We start from the raw sequence: 21,389 nt of genomic DNA, 5'->3' as shown, positions 1-21,389 counted from the left end.
TCTCTCTCTCCCTCTCTTCTTCGTGGCCGTCACTGGGCCCCAGAAACAGGAGCGTGTGGTTCATTTACAGGTAGCGGCTGTTTCCTCATTCATTGGCTGGCTATGGATGTGAGGAGAGGACAATGGAGAGAGGGGAGAGGTAGATGATGCTATTGAGAGGCCGTGCCTTTTCAAAGACAGACTAATAAGCTATGTATTCTGTGTGTGTGCGTGTGTGCGTGTGTGTCTTTGAGTGTGTGCGAATGCGTGCGCGTGTCTTAAATTCGTATTTTCCCTAATGCATGTGCAAATCTCTGGGACGGAAGTAGCTATTGAATGGAGACTCTGCAGCATGTTTATTTCTGTGTCTTCCTCTCCGTGTGTCTTTGAACGCCGTGTGTGTGTGTGTGTGTTAGTGCATGAAAGAGAGCACATATTGATGCATTTCAGTCAGACAGTGTGGGTGTATTTCATTCTCTTTGAGTCATGATTTCTTTAAGCAGATATTTTTAATTCACCAGGACTTCCCATTTATCCCTGTTCCTTGAGAAAAAAATGCTATTGTCACAGCCCGTATTTTTTTCATGTATCTCACTGTATCATTAAAAATGTGTGGCATCTTGACTGTAAAGAAGGATGAAATTGAATAAGCCAGTAAATGGCAAGAGTGCGGTTTTTCGGTTCCTTTTGAGCTCTAATTTGAGATACCAGTCATTTCTGTGCATGTTTGTGTGCGTGTGTGCATGCATTTGTCTTGACGTGCGCGTGCATGTTGCTATATACACTGAAAAAAAATATATGTGGTCTTCACATATAAGGGTGTATGTCATAGTGCTTGCTGTGGGAGTGTCTTCCCTCTACATATATTTATGTGCTGCTCATCCATCTACCACGTCTCTGTCCACAGCGTGTGTCACTAACATCTGTCAAGTGCTTTCACTTGTGCCGTGTGGGTAATGTCCCCACATAGCCAGCCTATCTGCATGTACATTCAGCAGGTGAATGGTTAAAAAGCTGCCTTTTTTCTCAGTGATTGTGGATAGAAGAGAGGATGACTCAGGAGGGTACATAATAACTCTAGTCTCTAGTAGGCTTACAGCTTCATTGCAGCCAGTTCAGAGAGAGCGTGTCCTACTAGCCAGCAGCAATTAACCGCGGACAAGGGACAATAATGCTTTTTATAGTCCTTCTTGGCTGGACCATGGTGGTCACTGTAGCCACAGACAAGTGGAATAGATGTAAGAATGTAAAGGAAATCAGGTGTGTTACTGTAAGCCAGCGGTGCAACTCAGAGGCACCTGGAGGACCAACGGGGCCACGTTTCCCCCTTTTACAGTTGGATGGATGAAGAGCCCGATGGATCTGTCCACCCACTCTGTGTTACTTTGATCCTCAGAGAGGGAAAGCATGATGGAGGACAGGGTGAGAGAAAAAGGAATGAGGTGTGAGGAGCAGATGGCTGGAAGGCGGCTGTGCGTTGGCGAAACAGTAACATTGATGGAGAACACACAAGGGATGGACCTCAGTAGGGGAAACTAGCGATCGTCTGTTCAGTGCTAAAGTTACGGCTTGATGTCGAAGTCTGGATCTTCTGGCCTGTAGGCCAACGCTATGGCTCGGCTGTGCCCCTGTGACTTCACAGCCGAACTTTGTTTAATATATGCTCAGATTAAATACATAAGAACTGACAGAGTCTGTACTGTGAGCGACAATGTGGAATATAATATTATTCTGTTATTGTTATTTTAATGCCAGTGGGTGTTTCTGAAGTGGTTGAGGCAGAATGGAGTTGGAGGGATGGGATGCTTTGCCAGACATTTAAAAAAAAAACACACACAAAAAACAGCATGTCTGCTGCCTCCAACCTAAAACTGAATTAAGATGAAGGCTTTAAAATGTTAACATTTTTTTTCCTAAGAGGTTGTATGGGCTGGTTACCCTGAGGTGCCTGGCTGCAGACCTCATTGCTCGGCAGTCAATCAAAAAGTTGTGTGTAGATTATAGTTTATGTTGGATTTAGCAGCACTATGTGAGATTTGGTTGTTAAAAAATCCCACAAACATTTCTGCTTCTCACGAAGGTCCTGGTATAAATTCACACACATTTGCTCAAACTTCCCATTTAAAAGAGGGAGGGAAAAAACTTTTTCCCAATGGAAATTCTGTCCTTGAGCATACCCAGAGCAGTTTTACTGCATTGTTTTGGCAGTCAAGCTATCACTATAAATAAAGACAATCCTTCGACCAGGCTACTCGTCCTGTTCGCTTACAGTTGAGTCCCTCTAGGAAATCAGATCCTTTGATTTGATTTCAGTTGGAGTGTCAGTTTGAGTTAACTTGAGGAGCACAAACTAACAGAGAAATGAGCTGTCTATGAAAGAAATATCTGGAATTCCTCTTAAATCATACAGCTCTGTTCAAGCCCGGGGCTCTCTACTAACAGAGGCAGGGTGAATTGACATTGTTAGAAAGTCAAGTCCAGAAATGAGTCATGAGATGTGGCTGTGTGTGGCAGTGTGGAGTCCATTTAACCAGTCCTACATTAGAGAAAGTCTAGTCAAGCAGCTTGGCCAAATGTCCCAGACATGGTAATAGAATAATGAAGGCGCTTGCTGAGCCACAACTCCAACCATCACTTAATAAGATTGCATCATGACTGTCTGTGATCACTGTTCCTGTCCTCTCTGCCCTTAGCCTTTGAGCAAGTGGATCTGTTTGTAAGGAGAGATTAAGGGCTTGTCCGACTTCTTCTTGTACATAATTTGAAGTGTCATGTATGACCAGTAGTAGTGTGCAGGAGTCAGTGAAACAGTATCCTTGCAAAAGCTGCCAGAGGCAGTGAAAGCTAATGCAGCGATTTAGGTGTATTTGGAAGTTTCCATTACCAGTGTATATGCACATTTTTCTAATGTGCCGTTCCCTCTGGGCCAGTGCTTGTCAGCTCTATCTGGATTTGCCAGTAGTATGGAATGTCATGTCATATACAATTCCTCCCATCGTGACACTAACTGTATCCCTGCCATCAACCCCTCTGTGCACCAGTGCTTTTCGTATGACATTCTCAAGCCAACCGATCTTTTGCTGCAGTGTGATTTCATAATGTGATGCAGTATAGCTGTTTTCCTCATTGAGAAAATGCGTTATTTGCATCACAATAAGACTTTTCTTGTAGCGCTAGAAGTCATATAGCTCTCCCCCTCTCCAATTCTCTCTCTTTTTTACCTTGTCTCCCTTCATCCCCATTTCCCCTTCTCCTCTGCTCCCTCTTTACTCTCTTTCAGTGACTACATCATTAAGGAGAAGACAGTGCTCCTACAGAAGAAAGACAATGAGGGCTTTGGCTTTGTGCTTAGGGGAGCCAAAGGTGAGCCTCCTCATCACATATTCCACAGCTCTCTATTCTAATCCCTCTATTCCTATGTCATTATCAAATCCATGTTCTTGTTATCTAGCTCCACTCATGGCCATCCTATTTCTCTTATCCTCTGCAGCTCAGACTCCCATAGAGGAGTTCACTCCAACGCCAGCATTCCCCGCGCTGCAGTACCTGGAGTCTGTTGATGAGGGGGGCGTGGCGTGGAGAGCGGGCCTGAGGATGGGGGATTTCCTCATCGAGGTGTGTGCTGACACACAGGCTAAACCCAGAACTAAACTTAACCTGAGATCAGGAGTGTTACCTTCATTTATCCAGAACCCACATCGAGACGAAGCACATTGCTACTACTGATGCACCTTGCATTTCTTGGACCATTTTTTTTTGTTTGATGGTGTATATTTGTCATTTCCAAACTTAAAAGAAGTAAATTCAAGAACCATGAAGGAAGAACTATGTAGTGGAAGAGAAACTTAATGGCTCATTACGTAGCTAGCACAACAAGCTACTGGACACATAGTAATAAGTTTTTAAAGACCCCCTCTGGAGAAAATCTAGTTTTTTACTCTGTTAATGTGTTCATATGATTTTTTTTTTTTTTAAATATCCTAGAAGACACATTATGAACAAAATAAGCAATCAATGCCATGGCTGAACATTTTGATCTTTCGTACTGACGACAGTCTCAGAAACAGATTTAAGCAGCCAATATCTCAACTGCAGCAAACCTAAGAAACCAGTCCTGTCCACTTGCAGGATGGGACGTTCTGTATCATTATTGTTCTTCAGAGACAGTTTCTGGTTCTGACATGTCTGGCTGAATTGCTCCAAGATTAAAAGTGTGCATTAGGTAGCATAGAGTAGTTTTACGGTATTTCAGTTTGTCAGTAAGTCTGATACACAGAGATGAGCTTTTAGGGGTTTAATCAATGATTAGAGGATCACTGCTCTCTGCACTGTCCACTAACTGAATGCAACAAGTCTAGGGCATGCTTCTTTAAGACTGTCAATAGTAACTCTAGAAAAAACAGACAGGGTGAGAAGAACTGAGTTTTTACAGTTTCCGAGATGTATTGTATTTTAATTAGAGTTGGTTAGGGGCTGTTGTGCTTGTAACTACTGTTCCTCATCAACGAAGCACAAGCAGTTCAGGCAGCAACTCTCGCTCCATTTTGTACCTTTCAAAGTTCCTGTGTGCTGCCTTGAAAACTCAAAATGGTGATTGTCAAACCTCCATTAAAGCTGACACATACTGCTAATTGGTATTCAAGCTAATATGAGTCACTTATGGTCCTGCTCAAGCTTTTGTAGCTGTGATTTACTTCAGTCGCTGCCTGAATTGCCGGTGCACCTGTCCAAAACCCTGCCAAATTATGGATGTTTAAAGCTAAATAACAAATGCCGCAACACAGGAAAGCCACGGTGTTAAAGTGAATGTGCATTCAGGCCTTCCGCCTGTTTGTGTCCGTTAGGTGAACGGCCAGAATGTGGTGAAGGTTGGTCATCGGCAGGTGGTCAACATGATCCGGCAGGGCGGCAACAGTCTCATGGTGAAAGTTGTGATGGTTGCTCGGAACCCTGAGCTGGAGGACACAGCTCGAAAACGAGGTAAGAGTCAGATTTTCCTTGTATGTCGTTTCCATCCTATGTTTACGTATGTTTATGATGTGACGATAAAGCTGATTGCATGTTTACTTCATCCTAAAAGTCTCTTGCAATGTGGTTGTCATTGGTGACTGCATGTTTATACAAGAATCCTAAACATTAAGTCTGCATTTGGCTGGATTCCCTTGGCAGCCCCGCAGCAGACTAAAAGACTGACTCCTCCTGCCATTGCCCTGCGCTCCAAGTCAATGACATCAGAGCTGGAAGACATGGGTAAGATGACAGAAAGGACAAAGGACTAAAACAAAATAAAATAAAATAAAATGTAAGTCTCCCCACTGTTTTTTTTGTTCTTGGGGGTTCACATTGAAGTAGCTTCTTTTAGGTGGGTTAGCAGCTTTTCTGCAGGAGGAGGGTATAGTACCATGGTACTATTAGGGAAACACAGCATTAAATATTAACCGAGTTGATGCAGAGGGCCAAGAAAATTATCCAGTAAGGTGCAATTTCCTTTTTTCACCAGCAGTAGCTTGATGGAGAAGGAGGCCTTTGATTCATTTACACATTTGATGTTAAGAAGAAAGGTGATAATTAAACAGTGAGGTTAAGAGATACAAAAACAACTGCAAATGTTGTGAAATCATACTTTTCGAATGCTATCAGTCACAAACTCCTCTGTTTTTTTGTTTTTTTTTCTTTCCAAACCAAATGTGCTGCATGCAGTCGACAAAGGTGGGAGAATCACGGATTTGTGTGCTCTCATGATCATTTCTGTTCCTATCACCATCCCTCCCATCACATCAGCATTCACACCATCACATGTGTCTGAGTATGTATTTCACCCTTTCATCTGCTTTAAATACATGACTACCTAACAGATCTAGTCACACCTAATTTCTGTTTCCCGAATTATGTATGCAACAGCTGCCTCTCCGTGGAAAAAGAAAGCAGGTGAATATCAGCCTTTATCGTTACCCCCATCAGCCCCTGAGCTTTAATTAAAAGTCAGCCTGTTTGATGCTCTTTTTTTCTCCTCCTTTTCCAGAATACGAGTCCTCTCAGGGTCCTGATAAGAAGAGGACAGTCTATCAGATGGCGTTAAGTAAGAAATCACTCTCACCGCTCTTGTCATACTGTAAGAGGGTGTTTTAAAATCTTAAGGGGACATGAGAGTGCTCACTGAAATCCTCCTTTCATGTTTCTTTGTTGTGTTCTTTTCCAATACCTCTCTGCCTTTTTTATGCCCTGTCCCTGCTCTGTCTTTGTTTCAGATAAACTGGATGAAATCTTGGCTGCTGCCCAACACACTATTACATCAGACAACCAGGGCCAGAGAGGTCACACAGGCAAGAGGGACCGGAGCAAGAGTATTGTTCCCAATGTCTCCAATGAGGTACGACTGGGAATCAGCGGGAAATGGTCCTATTTGTTGTTGTTTTTGGTACCCTAACTGGGAGGTCCTGGTTGCTTTTTGGGCACAATTTCTGTACAGAATATGAACAAATCCTGAACAGCTATGGATCTCGCTCTCCTTGTCCTGCAGCACTGATTAACATACACAACAGAGCTTTTTCACTGCTTCAAGATGTAGCACATATTTAGTCATGGAAGTGACTAATGCTTGGAAAAATGATGCCTATCTATAAAGCAGCCAGGTCTTAAGCGTTTTTTTTTTTTTTTTTTAGCTCTGTGTATTCTCCTGCCCTCACTGCACTTAAGAGAAAAATGATTGACAATGGACCACCCACACCAAAACATTTGTTTCAGTGTGAGTCAGGTTGTGTCCATTCATCTACGCTCTGTTGCCTGATACACAGAGACTGACTGGTTTTTCGGTATTGCATTATATAGTACAGTATATCTACTCAATATCAGCTTAACAGCCAATATCAGTTTTATTTGATTAAATCTGAGTAAATGTCTCCTCTCTTGTCTTTACCGTCTCCTTCCACTAAACTTTCTTTTGCCCTCTTTTCTTTCTTTTAAAATCTGTTTTAAACCTGAAGCAACCCTATGAGCAGCAGTCGTCACTGAGTATGGTACAGCCCGGGCCAGGTTTTGGCTACAACCAGGCTCATTTCCAACCAGGCCACGGTCCTCAGCATGCAGTCATGATGCGTCAAAAATCTATCGGTAACAGCAATTGTCCTGGAAAGATTTCTCTCAGCTTGATATATCAATTTTATCTTTTATGAGTTTGTAAATGTTTGTGTTTTTTGTGTTCAGGTGTAACAGAGGAGGAAAGGCAATACCTCCACCCACCTGCTATGAAGCTGGCTCGCAGCCTGTCAGTGCCGGGACCAGAAGAAATACCCCCACCTCCTAACACATCTGCCCCAGAGCCGCCTTTATCTGCAGGCCCTCATCCTGGGAGAGGTCCTGCCATGCCTATACCCCCTGTATCACAACCCCATTACCAAATCCACTCTCAGCCAAGTCATCCTACTCAAGCTAACTGGGAGAGGGGAGGAGCTGGTGGGATGAACCAGCAGGTCATGGTTCCCACCCTCCGCAGACAATCGGAAGGACTGTGCATCAGAGAGCCAGATGTGCCCAGGAGGGGTGGTGGCAAGATGGGAGGTTTAAGGAGAGGCTACAGCAGTGCTACACCACCAACGAGTGCGAAGCCAAAGCCGCAGCAGGCACCGCAACATCACCAACATATGCCCAACCGCGAGCAGGGTGGAGGGGTTGGCAGGGGGGTGGCCAGGAGGGGAGGACGGGGTGCTTTGATGAAGCAGTCAAAAGTGGAAGACGGGCTGAGACAGCACCGAGGGAAAGGAGGTGCAGCTAAGGAGAAGAGCTCCATCCCCATCCCCACCATCATTGTCAAAGCACCCTCCACCAGCAGCAGCGGTCGAAGCAGCCAGGGCAGCAGCATGGAAGCTGAGCCCTGTCAGGATGCGGAAGACCAAACCTCTATTGACGCAGTCACAGACAGCCCCAACACCAGCCTACCCTCACCCCTCACCCCCTTGCCACCTCCGCCCCCTACATCCACTTCTTTGCCTTCATCAACTGTTGCACCTTCTGTTTCCTCGCACCAAACCCTGGATAACTTGGATTACACCTCCACATATGGTTCAGCATTTGGAGGGGGAGGGGGAGTAGGAGGAGGAGGGGCGCGCAGGGAAAGAGAACGTTTCAGAGATATGAGAAGAAAGAGCGCTTCTTTTTACCTCTCATCTGAGGAGGACATTCAAGGGGAGGCAGGCGGAGGACCAGGAGAAACAGGAGGAACACTAGCGACACGAATTCAGCCTTTACAGGGCTCACAAATGGAAATACCAACACCTCGACTACGACCTTCTAAGTCTATAGATGAAGGCATGTTTTCTGGAGACAACTATGTCAACTATTCCAGCAGCATGCCCCCAGCCTTTGGCCTGCCTGAGTATTCTTCTCCTGTCCTTGGTCAGGATGGCCAGCCCAAGTCAGCTCCTTCAGTGTATGGCACGCAGCCTACTACTACCTTCATCCACCCTCTTACAGGGAAAGTTCTGGACCCCTCGTCTCCACTTGGCCTGGCCCTGGCTGCAAGGGAGCGAGCCCTAAAGGATGACCGGAGGTCACGTCGAGAGGAGAGACACTTTGGCCGCCAGTTGTCCACAGTAGGAGCCTTCCCAACCCCTGTTCAGACTCCAACACCTTCCCTTTTTGCAACCCCAACACAATCGACCTACACTTCTCCAGTGTCCCTCCACCTAACCTCCCCCACCACCACCACCTCACCTGCATCTTTGAGTCGACCACAGTCACCAAGGATATTGCGTTTGGGAGGAGGAGGTGGTGGGGAGAGGATGGAGAGAGAAAAAGAGGGAGGACCTAGGGAGGGTCTAAGAGTACGCTTTTCTGAGGACAGAACCAACCAGTTTTCAACGCAATATTACCCACAGAGCCCCAGGGAGAGAGAAAAGGAGGTGTATGACACCAGACCTGCTCCACCAATACAGCCTCCTCCCCCGCCAGCTCAACCTGCCCCTCGCAGACCTTCGTTTCTTCAGATGGATACCGCTCCCAACACCAGCTACATCCCTCAGTACACCGTCCCTACAGCTCCAGCACATACACATGACGTTATGGGAGAAGCAAGAGCTGGGGCAGGTGGAGGTCTAGGACTGATGGTTCTACCTCCACCAGCTCCCTCAATAGACGCAGATGATGAATTTGTCTTTGCAGATCCTTTGCCCCCTCCTTTACAGTTTGCTAATGGTAAGAACGAGAGAGCGCAGGAGTTTTCTCAGCATCATCAACACCAGAGTCAACATTCGGTCTCTGCTGCTCCACCTCCTCCACCTCCTCTTCCATCTTCTAAATCCTCAAATGCTCCCCAATCCTCTTCGCAAGGGGGCGACTCTGCTGCCTCCAGCCTTACCTCCTATGACAGCGAGGTGGCCAACCTCACACAATCTGCTCTCTCGCCATCTTATCCGTCCCCACAAATATTTCCCCCTTCCTCCACTACTGCCACCACCACCTCTGCTGCTGCTGCTGCTCTGCCTGCCGCATCACTACACAGACCCCAGCCCATGTCCCATTCTCACCCCTATTACAGCAGCTCTAATGACCCCTCTGTAGGTGTTCATACAGCAGCCCAGGACAGAGGCACAGCTGCCCTCACCACCACCATGACATATGCTACCACTACCATGACGGCAACTGCTGCTGCCACAACCACCACAACCTCTCCAGCATCCTCTGACTACAGTATGATCATGGCTGGGCCCAAGGCAGGCCTCGGCACAGGGGGTAGAGCTGCTGACCACACTCATCCCACGACTATTATACCCAAAGGTGGAGACTGGCAAGATGCTGTGGTGGATTCTGGAATTGAGGAGCTGGACAGCCATAGCAGTAGTGACCATCATTTAGAAATGCTGGGACTGGGTGGATTGAGAGGAGAGAGAGGAGGGATTGGTGTAGATGGGCGAGGAGGGGAGGGAGAGAAAGGCGTTGAACATCAGGATCCATGCACAACCTACTCAGGTGGGCAAACATTTGAGGTGCACAGCGCCAAACTGGCAAACCCTGTGTTTCCAAAGATGACTCACTACAAGGAGGGGGGAGGGAGGGGCCCGTCTGTAGCACTACGTAGGCAGAACAGCACCAACCCTGCTCCTTTGCAGTTACAGAGGCAGAGCATGCCAGAAGACGGCAGTTTAGATGGAACTCTTTTAGACGATAGGAAGCACAAGCAGAGTCGATCCAGAATGGAGGATGGCTTTAGCTCCACCCTGGCTGCCTGCTTAGAGAGGCCCATTGACACTCGTTCAGTGGGCTGGGGTGAGATTGGGGAACACGAGCAAGTGGCAATCCAGAGAGGCGGTTTGCTTATGGAAGGCCGCAGACTTCACTCACCACTGTCGGGTGTGAAAGCCAGTATCATCAATGAACTGAGTTCCAAGCTTCAACAGATGAGTGGCATGAAGAGCATGGATGACTGGAGCCACACTCCAAAGTCACCCACCATGCATAGGTTTGTCTGTTTCTGTACTTGGTGCTTAATATTGAAATTTAAGGTTTGTATATCTGCTTATTTGAATTAGTTTTATGTTAAAGTTCAAATTTTGTGTCTTTCAGGTACTCGGCAGATTACACTGATGCATTTCACAGCCCCCCCACTGGCCGCTCCACCTCACCACTACCTACCTCCTCCCCACAGCATCGTCAGATCCTGACACCCAACCTCTCGGCCACTCCTTCTGTCTCTCCGTCCCCTCAAGTCCCAGTTCAGCGCAACTGGACCCGTTCCCCTTCTCCACAAATGCCTTCCTCCCCAGTTCATTCACATCCTCCCCATTCCCCAACCTACTGTCCATACCCAACATCACCCAAGCATCGGTCCAAGTTTCGAAGGCAAACTTTTGACTTTCAGTGCAGTCCCACTAAGGAGATGCGGTCCTCAGTTTCTCGTCGCCGGGCTCCGAGTCCTCTAATCTATAACACTGAACAGTCCAACCCCACCCCTCCCAGGCCCTCCTCCCTCCCTATCCTCCCCAGTACACCTGTCTACAACAGCCCCTTTGACTTTCCTGGGCCTCTCACTCCTCCTTCTCCTGGGCTCCCTCTAGGAGATCCTTACAAGTCTTCAACTCCTCCACTGTTCTCCCCATCCGGTGTGCCAAGTCCAAACCCACTTCTTGTTTCCCGCTCTCTCTCCCCAACTCATTTTCTCTCTGGAGCCTCTTCCCCCATGCATTTGCCACCCAGCCCTTCCTGTCTCAACTACCCTCATCTCAACCCTCCCCCACCAGCCAAACCATTCGCCATCAAACCCTTGCCCTACTGGACCAAGTACGATGTGGCCGACTGGCTGGTTTATCTAAATCTGGGTGAACACAGAGACCGTTTTATAGACAATGAGATTGATGGATCGCATCTGCCTTCGCTCACCAAGGACGACTTCTTGGATCTGGGAGTGACACGTGTGGGACATCGAATGAACATCGAGAGGGCGCTGAAGAAACTCACTGACAGGTGAGGGAGGATAAATAGACTCTGGAACACGTAGAGGCAACGAGGTCGAAAGGTGGAAAAGGAAGCGCTGGATGGTGAAGAAAAGTGTCTCATACTGCCGTGCAGGTTTTCTCGACCATCCCCTTCCTTTTTTAGATGCATATAATTTGATAAGTTATCCCATCTTCTCTCCCCTCCCTCCCTCCCCCCTTTCTCTTTAATAACCTGTGTTATCAACCCTATTTAGTTTGCTCTGTCTTTAATTTCCACCCATTCTTATTCTTTGATTTGCCCTCCCTCTCTCCCCAGGCGGCTTTCCTCTCCTTTGCATGTCACTACTTCTCCCCGAGACACAGACTGAGATTGAAGGGGTGATTCAAAGATGAAAGAAAGGGAGAAAAACAAATTGACAAAGATGAACAATGACAGAAGATTCTCAAGAAAAGAACAGTGGACATCAACAGGTTGTGTTGAACTAAGACTAAGGTGTGGAGGAAAATGCTGTCTTGCAAGTTTGCTATATACATGTAGAGAATACTGCTGTGAAATCTTTGGATGACTATGGGTCAAGAAATGGTATGAAGAAAGTAAGAATTTCTAAAGATGATGTTCTTTAAGTGAAACTATACTTTCAAACTTTTGATGGACAGGCATTTAATTAACACACCGTTTTGTGCTGTAAAAGAATAAACACACATACACACACACTCATATTCTCACACACACACTGACAGATGGATTCTCACACCATCTGCTGCTTAGCAGCAATGAGAAAACTTGAGTCTGAGTTCAAAGAAAAGTTGAAAAGTTGCTGCTTAAAGGGTGAAGCCCAATTAAATGTTATTGATTGTGACTGAGCCAGAAGCTCTGGTGACAAGAGAAACATAAGGGCCACATCCCAACATCAGTTTTGTAGCTTTAAGCAGATCAGAGTATCAAATGGCTGTGAGTACTGGAGCCAAAGTCAGATTATGAGAGAAAGGGTTTTGTTTGTAAATGATGATAGAAGAAAATGATAGACAACAATAGTATTATTGTTTTTATATATTTGCCATATTCCCCCAAAGGATGCCCCAATAAGCTTTGTATGTATGTACTTTGCGAGCGCTAAATATATCTTACATGTTAAACGGGATTCACTATTAGTAGAACCATTTGTTTTGTACTAAGTGCTGATCGCAATCATTCATTTCAAACTAGTCAGGGTATTTATAACTGTTGAAAACAAGTTGTGAATAATGAGGACATACAAATATTGAGAAAATATTGTTGTGAAATGAACTTTTTTTTAATTATTATTATTATTTTCCAGATTATTCTACAGAAAGGAGAAGAAATATTGGATTGAAAAGGGTTAGCACGTCATTTCAGATCCATCCTTTCTTAGACTTTATTGGTGTTTATGGCCATAGCACAGGTCAAGGGATGGATGCATCCTCTTTGATGCCATAATGTTGACCGCTCTCTCTCATACAGCAGGTGAAGTGATCAAAAAGGGCTTTTTACTGCTTCTCTGTCTGCCTGACTTCCTCAGCCTTCAGCCTCTGTGAGTCAGTGTGTCTGATTTTGTGCGTGTGTGTTCGTCAGCCTGCGTTGGTAGCTAAAATGCTTTCCCTGACGCACACCTTTCTCTTTCTAATGCCTTTTCCAAAACATATTTATAAAGGTCAGAAAATTGTTTTTTTTTCTCACCACTTGACAATCCCAATGTTTCCCTGCTCCACACATTAGCCCTGGAAAAAGAAATGCTCTGACCCACTTTTAAAAAGGTTTTTTCTGTGATAAGCTTAAACTACTGTATGTGTTACATATAGGTGAACATGAACATCCTGGATTTTATTTTTAACATGCCGGTTTAGCCATTCCCTGCAGTGACTTCAACTGTACGGCGAAAAACAGATCATTTATAGCTCTGTATGTAATGATGATGATGATGATGACAATGATATCATAAAAATATAGTATAATAAAGATTATAATATTAAGTATGTAAACATTTATAAGAATCTCCGTCTTCCAAATAGTGTGGGCAAATTCTTTGAAGCTTTGTTTTGTTTCTGTTTCACTTTGGGTTTTCTGTAAATGCTTTCTATACTGCTCGCCCTGTGGTGACCCCAGTGAAGCTGACACGTTAGTTAATGCATATTTTCTACATGTGAGTTTAAAATTATGACTGTGTATTCTCCTGCTGAGTTGCCTCAACGCTGTCTCACGATGGACGCTACTCTGACAAGTGGAAGGACTGAGCAGTAGTGTAGAAAGCATTACATACTATTATTTAAAAGAATATTTTAGGTCTAGTGAAATGCATAATGAACATGACTACATACAGTATGAGCATAAGTATGCAGAGATAAAAAGGTATATATATAAAAAATATATATATATATATATATATAAATTTTGTTTAAAATAAAATACAGTATATATATATATGATAGAGGTACAACTAAGGTGTTGAAATAAATGCTAAAATAAACTATGGCCCTGTCGTGATTCTCTTTTCTCCTCGGATCCCCTCTTCTGACAAATTCACATAATGATCCAATTTAAAGAGCTGTGTTTGAATTGAGTCATTTGGCAGCAGCTCGTCTCAGCCCTGCGGTGGTTGAGCACAACATTGTTTTCAGGTCCAGGATTGTTTTCCCATCAGGCTCGCTGAACTAATAGGACAAAAGTTTAGAGCTCACGGATAGGAAGAAGATGAGATGGCTTAATTCAAAGCAAGCAGTGGCTGCATCCATGCAGCAAAACCAAAAGACGCCTTTAAGGCACGAAGAACAATGAAAACAACTTGGAAAAAGATGAATGTGAGACCGTTTGCGAGCACGGTGGCCCGTTTAAGGTTTGTGGGAGAATATTGTAACTATAATGCTGCTGTTTTTTAAACTTTCCTTTCAGTTGTCCAGGTTGTCTGTTCTTTGTCTTCAGCTTCTGCTCAAAGTTTAAACATTGTAGAGGGTAGTTTTTTGTCTGTGGGAATAAAGGCACAAGTTGGGCCCTGGGTGCCAAAAAGAACAGCTTCAGAGCGTTTTGATGCAGCGAGTCTTTGGACTTACACAGGAAGGATGTTCACCATTTACCCAAAAGATCCGTATGCACTTTATAGTTTTAATGATGTTGGTGAAGAGCGCTGCTCTTTCAAACGTCTAATATGTTCCGACTGGGGCGAGATCTGCAGACCACCACGTCAAATCAGCATCAAGCTTTTGCAACAGTTCTTCTTTCACTTGCTTATTTAGGATGTTGTTTTTTATTAAAATTTGCCATCCATCCCTAGTTTGAATGGAGGCTGCTTTGAGTGATTTGAAGTAAATGGTTGCACCTTGGTTGCGGTGTTAGTCTTTTAATATTAAAAGAGAATTTTCAAGTGCTGTAAGTATCACAAAAGCAATTAGTTTGGCCTGAACTGTACAGGAGTGGCAGCAAAACTCCAAAGCCCCTTTCAGGCATGCACTTCTTTCTATTAATCTGACAGCATCTAAACCTGACAGCTTCATGTCTGATTGAGCACCGCAGTCTCTTTTGCTGTAAAATTTGAGACAGCAACCTCACTCGGTCAGACATTCATGTATCTCTTTAAATGTGGCACATGTGGGAACTGCGTGTTGTAACATTAACGGATAGCTGCACAGATGAGCGACGTGTGTTTGATGCTTTCTTCAATGATTAGTGATCATGTTCCTTATATAGTTATAGGAACGCAACCATGTCCACAATGCTTTGGCTACACCTGCAAATATTCTGCTGTGAGATTGTGAAACTACCAAAATGGTGGTAAATCAGAAAAAAAACAAAACTTGATATGACGGAAATATTGTCTGACTTTAGTAAACAGATCAGACGTTTACAGTAAAATAAAAAATCTCCTTACAGCGATGACGGAGCTGAGGACTTGAACTGAGGATAGCCGCTAACTAATAAATAATTTTATTGCAGCCAATAAACTGCGACTGTTACAGCTCTGTACCACTAGACCCTGACTAATCCTGTCCTCCGTGTTTATAAGCTTCCTATTAGTTTAGGTTCATGCATTCTGTGGCTCTCTCTGTTTAAATGAAGCTGTGAGGAACATTTACGTAAAAGTGACCTTTGTCTGAATGACAGAATGCTGTCACTTTAACAGATTGATGAAGCAGCCATGTCATGTATCCCATTTGGATGAAGTGATCCTTTAATGTCACCTTGTGTCTCTTAGAGGAGGTGTAAATCTCACTATCATTGTAACTGTATTGTAGCCACCAGTGTGAGAGGGGATGACAGCCTGGTACAATGGCAGACTTGACTGTTGAGGTAAAGAAGGAGCTAAGCTGGAAGCTCTCGAATTACCAGTTGATCAGAGTTCCACCCTTCACCTATGGTCATGAGCTCTGACCAAAAAAAACTATGATATAGATATAAACGGCTAAAATTAGCTTCCTCCATCATGGCTGGGGTCTGCCTTAAAGATAGCGTGAGGTGCTCGGACATCCAGAGGGAGCTCGGAGTAGAATCGCTGCTCCTTCACATTGAAAGAAACCAGCTGAAATGGTTGGACATGTTATTAGGTTGCGTTCTGGGTGTGATACTATGGGGCTAACTTGGGGGAGACCCATCACAACTCGCTGGAGGGATTATATATCCCGTCTGGCCTGGGAACGCTTCAGGAACCCTTAAGCGGAGATGGAAAACATTGCTGGGGAGAGAGATGTTTAGGATGCCTCGCTTGGCCTGCTGCCACCCGACCCCGGGCAAGCAGAAGAAAATGGATGAGTTGTGAGAAGGGAGTCATTAAATAACACAAATACAAAACACCCTGGAGATCTCATTAAAGACTTTGACTAATCATCCTCAAGGATCCTTGACATAAAGAGAATAAAGATGCAGGAGTCTAAACAACATCATACCACTAACAAAGTGAAAAAATGAATAACCAAATGATTGTCAATAAAAACACTCTGGGCCAAACTGAAAAACATGAACTTATATGTAGAGAGAGACAAAGTTTTACATGAGTCAAAACTGACCTTTGTAAGCTTGTGATTTTTGCCAAGTGCGGAAAGGAAACTCATTATAATTCCTGAGTCCACAGGCTTTAAAGGAACCAGTGGATCTGTCCACATAGGCAATGGGTCTGTATTACCTTGTTTGACACAAATGTATGCATTTTACTGTCATGTATGATTATTTGGTAAACAAAATAATCTATTTTACTTGAGTAGCTGAAAACTGGCTAACATTGAATTGTTATTTTCATTCTCAATTCTTAGGATTTTGGTGCAGGTGATTTTCCTTCGGGTCTGGTTAAAACCTCTTAGAGGGATGCAAAAAATCCTCTATGCAGGAAAGTTAGAAGCTAAAAAGAAAACCCAGACAGTGGTAGTGACCAAAACAGAGTTTAAAATAAAAAGAACAACTAAAAAACACTGCATAAGCTAGGTTACAAACACTGTACTGTTTCACAGTACAGTGTTTGTACAGCTGTTTTTTTAACAGCTTTTGACCGTAATTTTAAAAAAAAAAATCGATTTACTGTTATTTTACAGGTTTTCCCTGTTTTGTTAAAATACAGATAGTATCTAGTGAACGCATAAATTTACGGGTTAAATGTAAAAAAGTCAAACAGTAAATAATGTCCACATAAAAAAATCTATATTTTTATATTTGGTCATTTATTCTTTTAATATGTTTGACTATAAAATCACACTGTTTTACTGTATTTCAATAATGTTAAATAAAAATATTATTTTATAGATATATGCCATTGTTTGAAAAAAAAACTATTTCAAAGATTTAAATTTATTTTACAGATTTTCACTGTTTTGTTAAATTACAGATATTGTTTCGTAAAATCACTGGGAAAAAGTCTTAACTTACATGTTGATCACTTTGGTAAAAAAAAAATGCATGTAATGCCAACATTCAAAAGAAATCTGCATTTTTATAACTAATTACATACTTTGTTCTTTTTTTATTATTAGTGATGCAAATGAGTGGTTAAGAAAGACAATAACAATAATAATAATAATATAGAAAAAATAAATAAATAAAAAAGAACATACTAGAATTGATTAATAAATCAAGCAACAAGGACAACCAGACAAACACAGCAAGACATTATATGGGGATGTGATGAATTGCTTGATCTGCTGTCATGGAGGGCTGTGAGGTGTGTGTGTGTGTGTGTGTGTAGGAGTGCGTAAGGCTGTGTGTGCGTGTGTGTGTTGATGTGTACACATTTTGTTCTTCTACATTGTGTGAGCGTTTTAATGTATTTGAAGTTGCCTTTTCTCCACAGTTACAGTCCTCGACACTATTGCATTGTTTTTTCAGTGTATTCTTTCTGGCACTGCTGCTGCCAGATTTTGGCTGGATGTCTTTCTTTTTTTTTTCACAGTGTGTAACTGCTGGTTGAGTAAAAACACAATTGGGAAAACTTTGGCCATATAAATTTAAAAGGTGAAATGTCAGTGTTGTGTTCACAACTTGTTTCTGTTGCAGCCGGCAGCCCACAGAGCCTCAGCCAGAGCAGACAGCAGTAAATAGACTGTAACTTTGGATGACACTGGTGTTCTTCCTTAACTTCTGGCCTCCATCCAGAAGAGTACAGAGCAGAGCAAGTAAACATTGTGTGGGTGAGCAACATGCTGTACTCTATTTTCTAGGCCCCAGCAGAGAAGGATGGCAGGTCAGAGAGGAGCAGGGGGCTAATGTGGCAGTTCACGGGACACTCCCACCCCCCCCCCCTCTCCTGCTGTCGCACACACTCACTAATAAGCTCACATGACTGTGTGCCACACTGACACGATTCTGTGACCAGTGAACAGGCGAAATGAAGCTCCAGCATCTCATTAGCACCATATTGAGAGAGACGGAGGGCGGGAGGGAAGGGCAGGCGGGCAGGCAGAGAGAAGGAGGGGGATTCCTCCAGCTGTTTTTCTAATAACAGAGTGGAGACAAAGTGAGAGGGCTGATAGTCACAGAGAGCTGATAGGGAGGCAGCCAGTGAGTTAAAGCAGCAGAGGATGGGGTTAAAGTGAAGGAACAGGAGAAAAAAAAAAGAGGAAGAAGAGTCCATCCTGGTATGACAGCGAGCTAGAACCACAGCTGACGGGGGAGGAGAGCTAGAAAGGTAAGTTTCTTCCTCCTACTTTGTTTGCCCTGGAGCCAATTAGCGTCGGAGTGATTGCCATGCAAATGCTCTGATTTGTTTAACTTTTTTTTTTCTTTCCTTGCTGCTGGCTTGAATTGTCAGTGTCTCACGCCCACTTTTCGATCAACAACGTGTGTGTGTGTGTATAACTTTAAATGCCAAGGGAAAATTGGGTCAGGGAGAGAGGGAGAGAGGGAGAGAGGCATGTGTTAGAGGAAGAGAGGCTCACCGGGAGAGGGGGAGACAGGCATGGAGAGAAATCCTCAGCAGCCCTTGAACTACAGTAACAAGTGGTCACTTGAGTAATCACTGGTGATTCAGAGAGAAATGTAAGTGATGGTCGATCCCAGGCATGACTGCTCTGCTGCCACTTTTTTTTTTTTGCTTTTGTTTTGGCTTGAGTTTTTTTTTTTTTTAGAATTAAAACACTTTGATATGAATGTGTCTGTGTGATCACATGAAGGAGGGAGCGGCTGTCCTGTTTCACACTTGCTTGTTTTTCCTCTGAGGAATAGTCTACAAGTTACTCTACGGGGACTTTCCACCATATTTCCATTTGCAGAAAGGGTGAAAAAACACGATAAGAGCAGCTAGTGGAGAGAAAGAAGCTCCTTCATGAGCCTGACTCTCGGTCATGCTCGGTCTTGTGATGAGGTGTGGTTAGTCACGTTCATATTAGTCAGCCAGAGTAATAATAACACGTTACTCAAACAGAAATAGGCCCGATTGTGACCGTCCTTTGCATGTTTGTGCGTGCATCTACCCTTTTTTTTTTCACTTTGCCTTTTCCCTCTGGTGTATCTCCCTCATGTGCCTTGATACTTGATAACGTCGGCAATGTGGACAGTTTATCCCACCGAAACCTTAACGTTTGCGACCAGATCAGAAATCTGCCCGTGTTGCACTCTTGTGGTTGTGATCTCTGGATTGAATGGCAGGAGGAGTCAGAGCGGGGGACAGTTGGTTCTAATAGGCCTTAGTATGAGGCAGAGCAAAGGGAAAGATGACCTTTCTCTGCTGTTTATTTTGGGAAGGCAACAGGAAGAATGCTGGAGCAGCTGTTCTATTCCTGCTGGCAGATCCCACCCCTGTGAATTCCAGTCTGCCACTGGAACGACACTTCCCTCACTCACGCAGGGGGTGGGCCAGGGCCGTCTGGGTATTGTACAGTGTAAAGAACACCTCGTCGAGGATAAGTAGTGGTGGCAATAAGCCATCGCGTACAGGTTATTTTCTGTCAGACATGTCAGCCGCACAGGGGTTTGTTTACGAGGCAGTCGGCCTCCCATATCTGCAGACGTCCAACCTGTTGCATGATAATGAATGTCGTCTGCCTGCCAATAAAAAAACGTCTTTCCTTTTTTTTGCTATTCATTTCAAACCCGTCTCGCAGCTATCTGGTGCAACACAAACACATTGCTTTTGCTTTCTGAGACAGACGCATTCCCGACAATGGCGAGCCTCCCCAAAGAGCCGCCTGAGGATGCCAGGAAACAGAGCTTCTGGATGGTGAGGATTATGTTTGTGATCACATCGAAGAAAACCGCCACCTCAGTTAATCCAGTTGTGTGTTGGTGAAAGGCGGCTATTCTTTTCTCTCATTACCATCTTTCCTCCTCTCCTCCCAGCCAGGGAATTATGTGCGTACAGTGCACCGAACTGAGCAGTCCTTCCAGGCATGTAACGACATAGTGGCCTGCCTCATCGAGAGGGCGAAAGTAGAAAAACAGTACGCCCAGCAGCTCAGCCAGTGGAGCAGCAAGTGGAAGTCCATAGTGGATTCTAGTGAGTATGAGAAGCCGCGTGGTGAGGGGAGACATGTTGGCCTAAAAACAGATGTAGTCCTTTTCACCACCTCAGCTCTCATTAAGTTAAAATTATATCTCAGATTCTTAATAAATGACAGCACCTGTTTGAAATGTTCACATGCACAAATGGAGGTCGTTACTGCTCCGTTGGTTCCATGACTCACCTCTGTGCTCTGCGTTATTTCATTCCTCAGCCTCACATTTGTATTTTTTTTTTCTTCCTGCTTCCCCAGGGCCACTTTATGGCTCCCTCATGAAGGCGTGGCAGTGTTTCTTCACCTCCACCGAGCGCCTGTCCTCCCTCCATTCCTCCATCTCCCAGTCGCTCATCACAGAGGAGGGAGAACGGGTGAAGACCTGGCAGAAGGAGACCTTTCCAAAGAAAATCTTCTGCGGCTTCAGGGAGAGCCACGAAAACAACACGAGCTTTTCACGTGCGCAGAAGCCCTGGTCTAAAAAACTGGCGAAGGTGCAGCACACATATGTCACTAACACTTATGCGTGTATATTTACATCTGTAGTAGTGGTGGCAGGTTGACGGACTTTCTAACTTTCATCTGTCATGATCCATATTAGCGAATGGAATGTCCAAACTCCTACTGATGAAACCTGCAAGAAACATTTAAAAACTGAAGTACCAGTAATTTGTGGGAACAATTTTCTTTTCAGCAACTGGTTAGCTTAGCTGAACACAAACACTGAGCAGAAAGAAACAGGGAAACAGCTGGAATCAGTCCAAAGGTAACAGAATTTGACAACAAGAACTGCTATAACTCACAAGCGAACACGTTACACCATGTTTCTTAAATCCTGTGTGGGGTGGTTTTAGCAGAAGCTCTGTGCCAGATGTCTGGCAGAAGCTGCTGGCTTCATATTTTACCGCAGAGACACCAGAGTGGTATTGATCTTCTCATCTTAGCTTTCAGGAAGGAAGTGAATACATGTATATGTGTCAAACTCTTCCACTAGATTTTTCTTTATTAATTAAAAGTACAGGTAACCAAAAAAAAAAGAGAATTCAAATATTTGATAGATAA

General features: G+C 44.1%; 2 protein-coding genes across 3 annotated transcripts in view; both read left to right on the top strand.

The window, feature by feature from the left end:
* The window catches only part of LOC103373068 (SH3 and multiple ankyrin repeat domains protein 1-like), a 32,846-nt gene extending 21,053 nt beyond the window's left edge, over positions 1–11,793 (top strand). Inside the window, exons 16-27 of the mRNA XM_008302870.1 lie at positions 3,260–3,342; positions 3,470–3,594; positions 4,824–4,959; positions 5,149–5,229; positions 5,680–5,688; positions 5,881–5,907; positions 6,002–6,058; positions 6,228–6,349; positions 6,963–7,089; positions 7,183–10,432; positions 10,537–11,433; positions 11,722–11,793. Coding sequence (XP_008301092.1) covers positions 3,260–3,342; positions 3,470–3,594; positions 4,824–4,959; positions 5,149–5,229; positions 5,680–5,688; positions 5,881–5,907; positions 6,002–6,058; positions 6,228–6,349; positions 6,963–7,089; positions 7,183–10,432; positions 10,537–11,433; positions 11,722–11,773 — 4,966 coding nt within the window. The 3' untranslated portion in view covers positions 11,774–11,793. The remainder of the gene's footprint in view (positions 1–3,259; positions 3,343–3,469; positions 3,595–4,823; positions 4,960–5,148; positions 5,230–5,679; positions 5,689–5,880; positions 5,908–6,001; positions 6,059–6,227; positions 6,350–6,962; positions 7,090–7,182; positions 10,433–10,536; positions 11,434–11,721) is intronic.
* Positions 11,794–18,334: 6,541 nt separating this feature from the next.
* LOC103373067 (protein kinase C and casein kinase substrate in neurons protein 2-like) overlaps positions 18,335–21,389 on the top strand; it is a 9,121-nt gene continuing 6,066 nt past the window's right edge. Inside the window, exons 1-4 of one of the 2 annotated variants that reach the window (XM_008302868.1) lie at positions 18,335–18,523; positions 19,983–20,053; positions 20,173–20,329; positions 20,586–20,821. In XM_008302868.1, coding sequence (XP_008301090.1) covers positions 19,997–20,053; positions 20,173–20,329; positions 20,586–20,821 — 450 coding nt within the window. In that variant the 5' untranslated portion in view covers positions 18,335–18,523; positions 19,983–19,996. Of the gene's footprint in view, positions 18,524–18,734; positions 18,874–19,982; positions 20,054–20,172; positions 20,330–20,585; positions 20,822–21,389 lie in introns of those variants that run through there. The other variant, XM_008302869.1, reaches the window with a different exon arrangement.

The sequence above is a fragment of the Stegastes partitus genome, unplaced genomic scaffold (genome assembly GCF_000690725.1).
Source record: "Stegastes partitus isolate 25-593 unplaced genomic scaffold, Stegastes_partitus-1.0.2 Scaffold1901, whole genome shotgun sequence".
NCBI classification, from domain to species: Eukaryota; Metazoa; Chordata; class Actinopteri; family Pomacentridae; genus Stegastes; species Stegastes partitus.
Note: the sequence above shows the minus strand (reverse complement) of the source record. Positions and strands in the feature narration are given on the sequence as shown.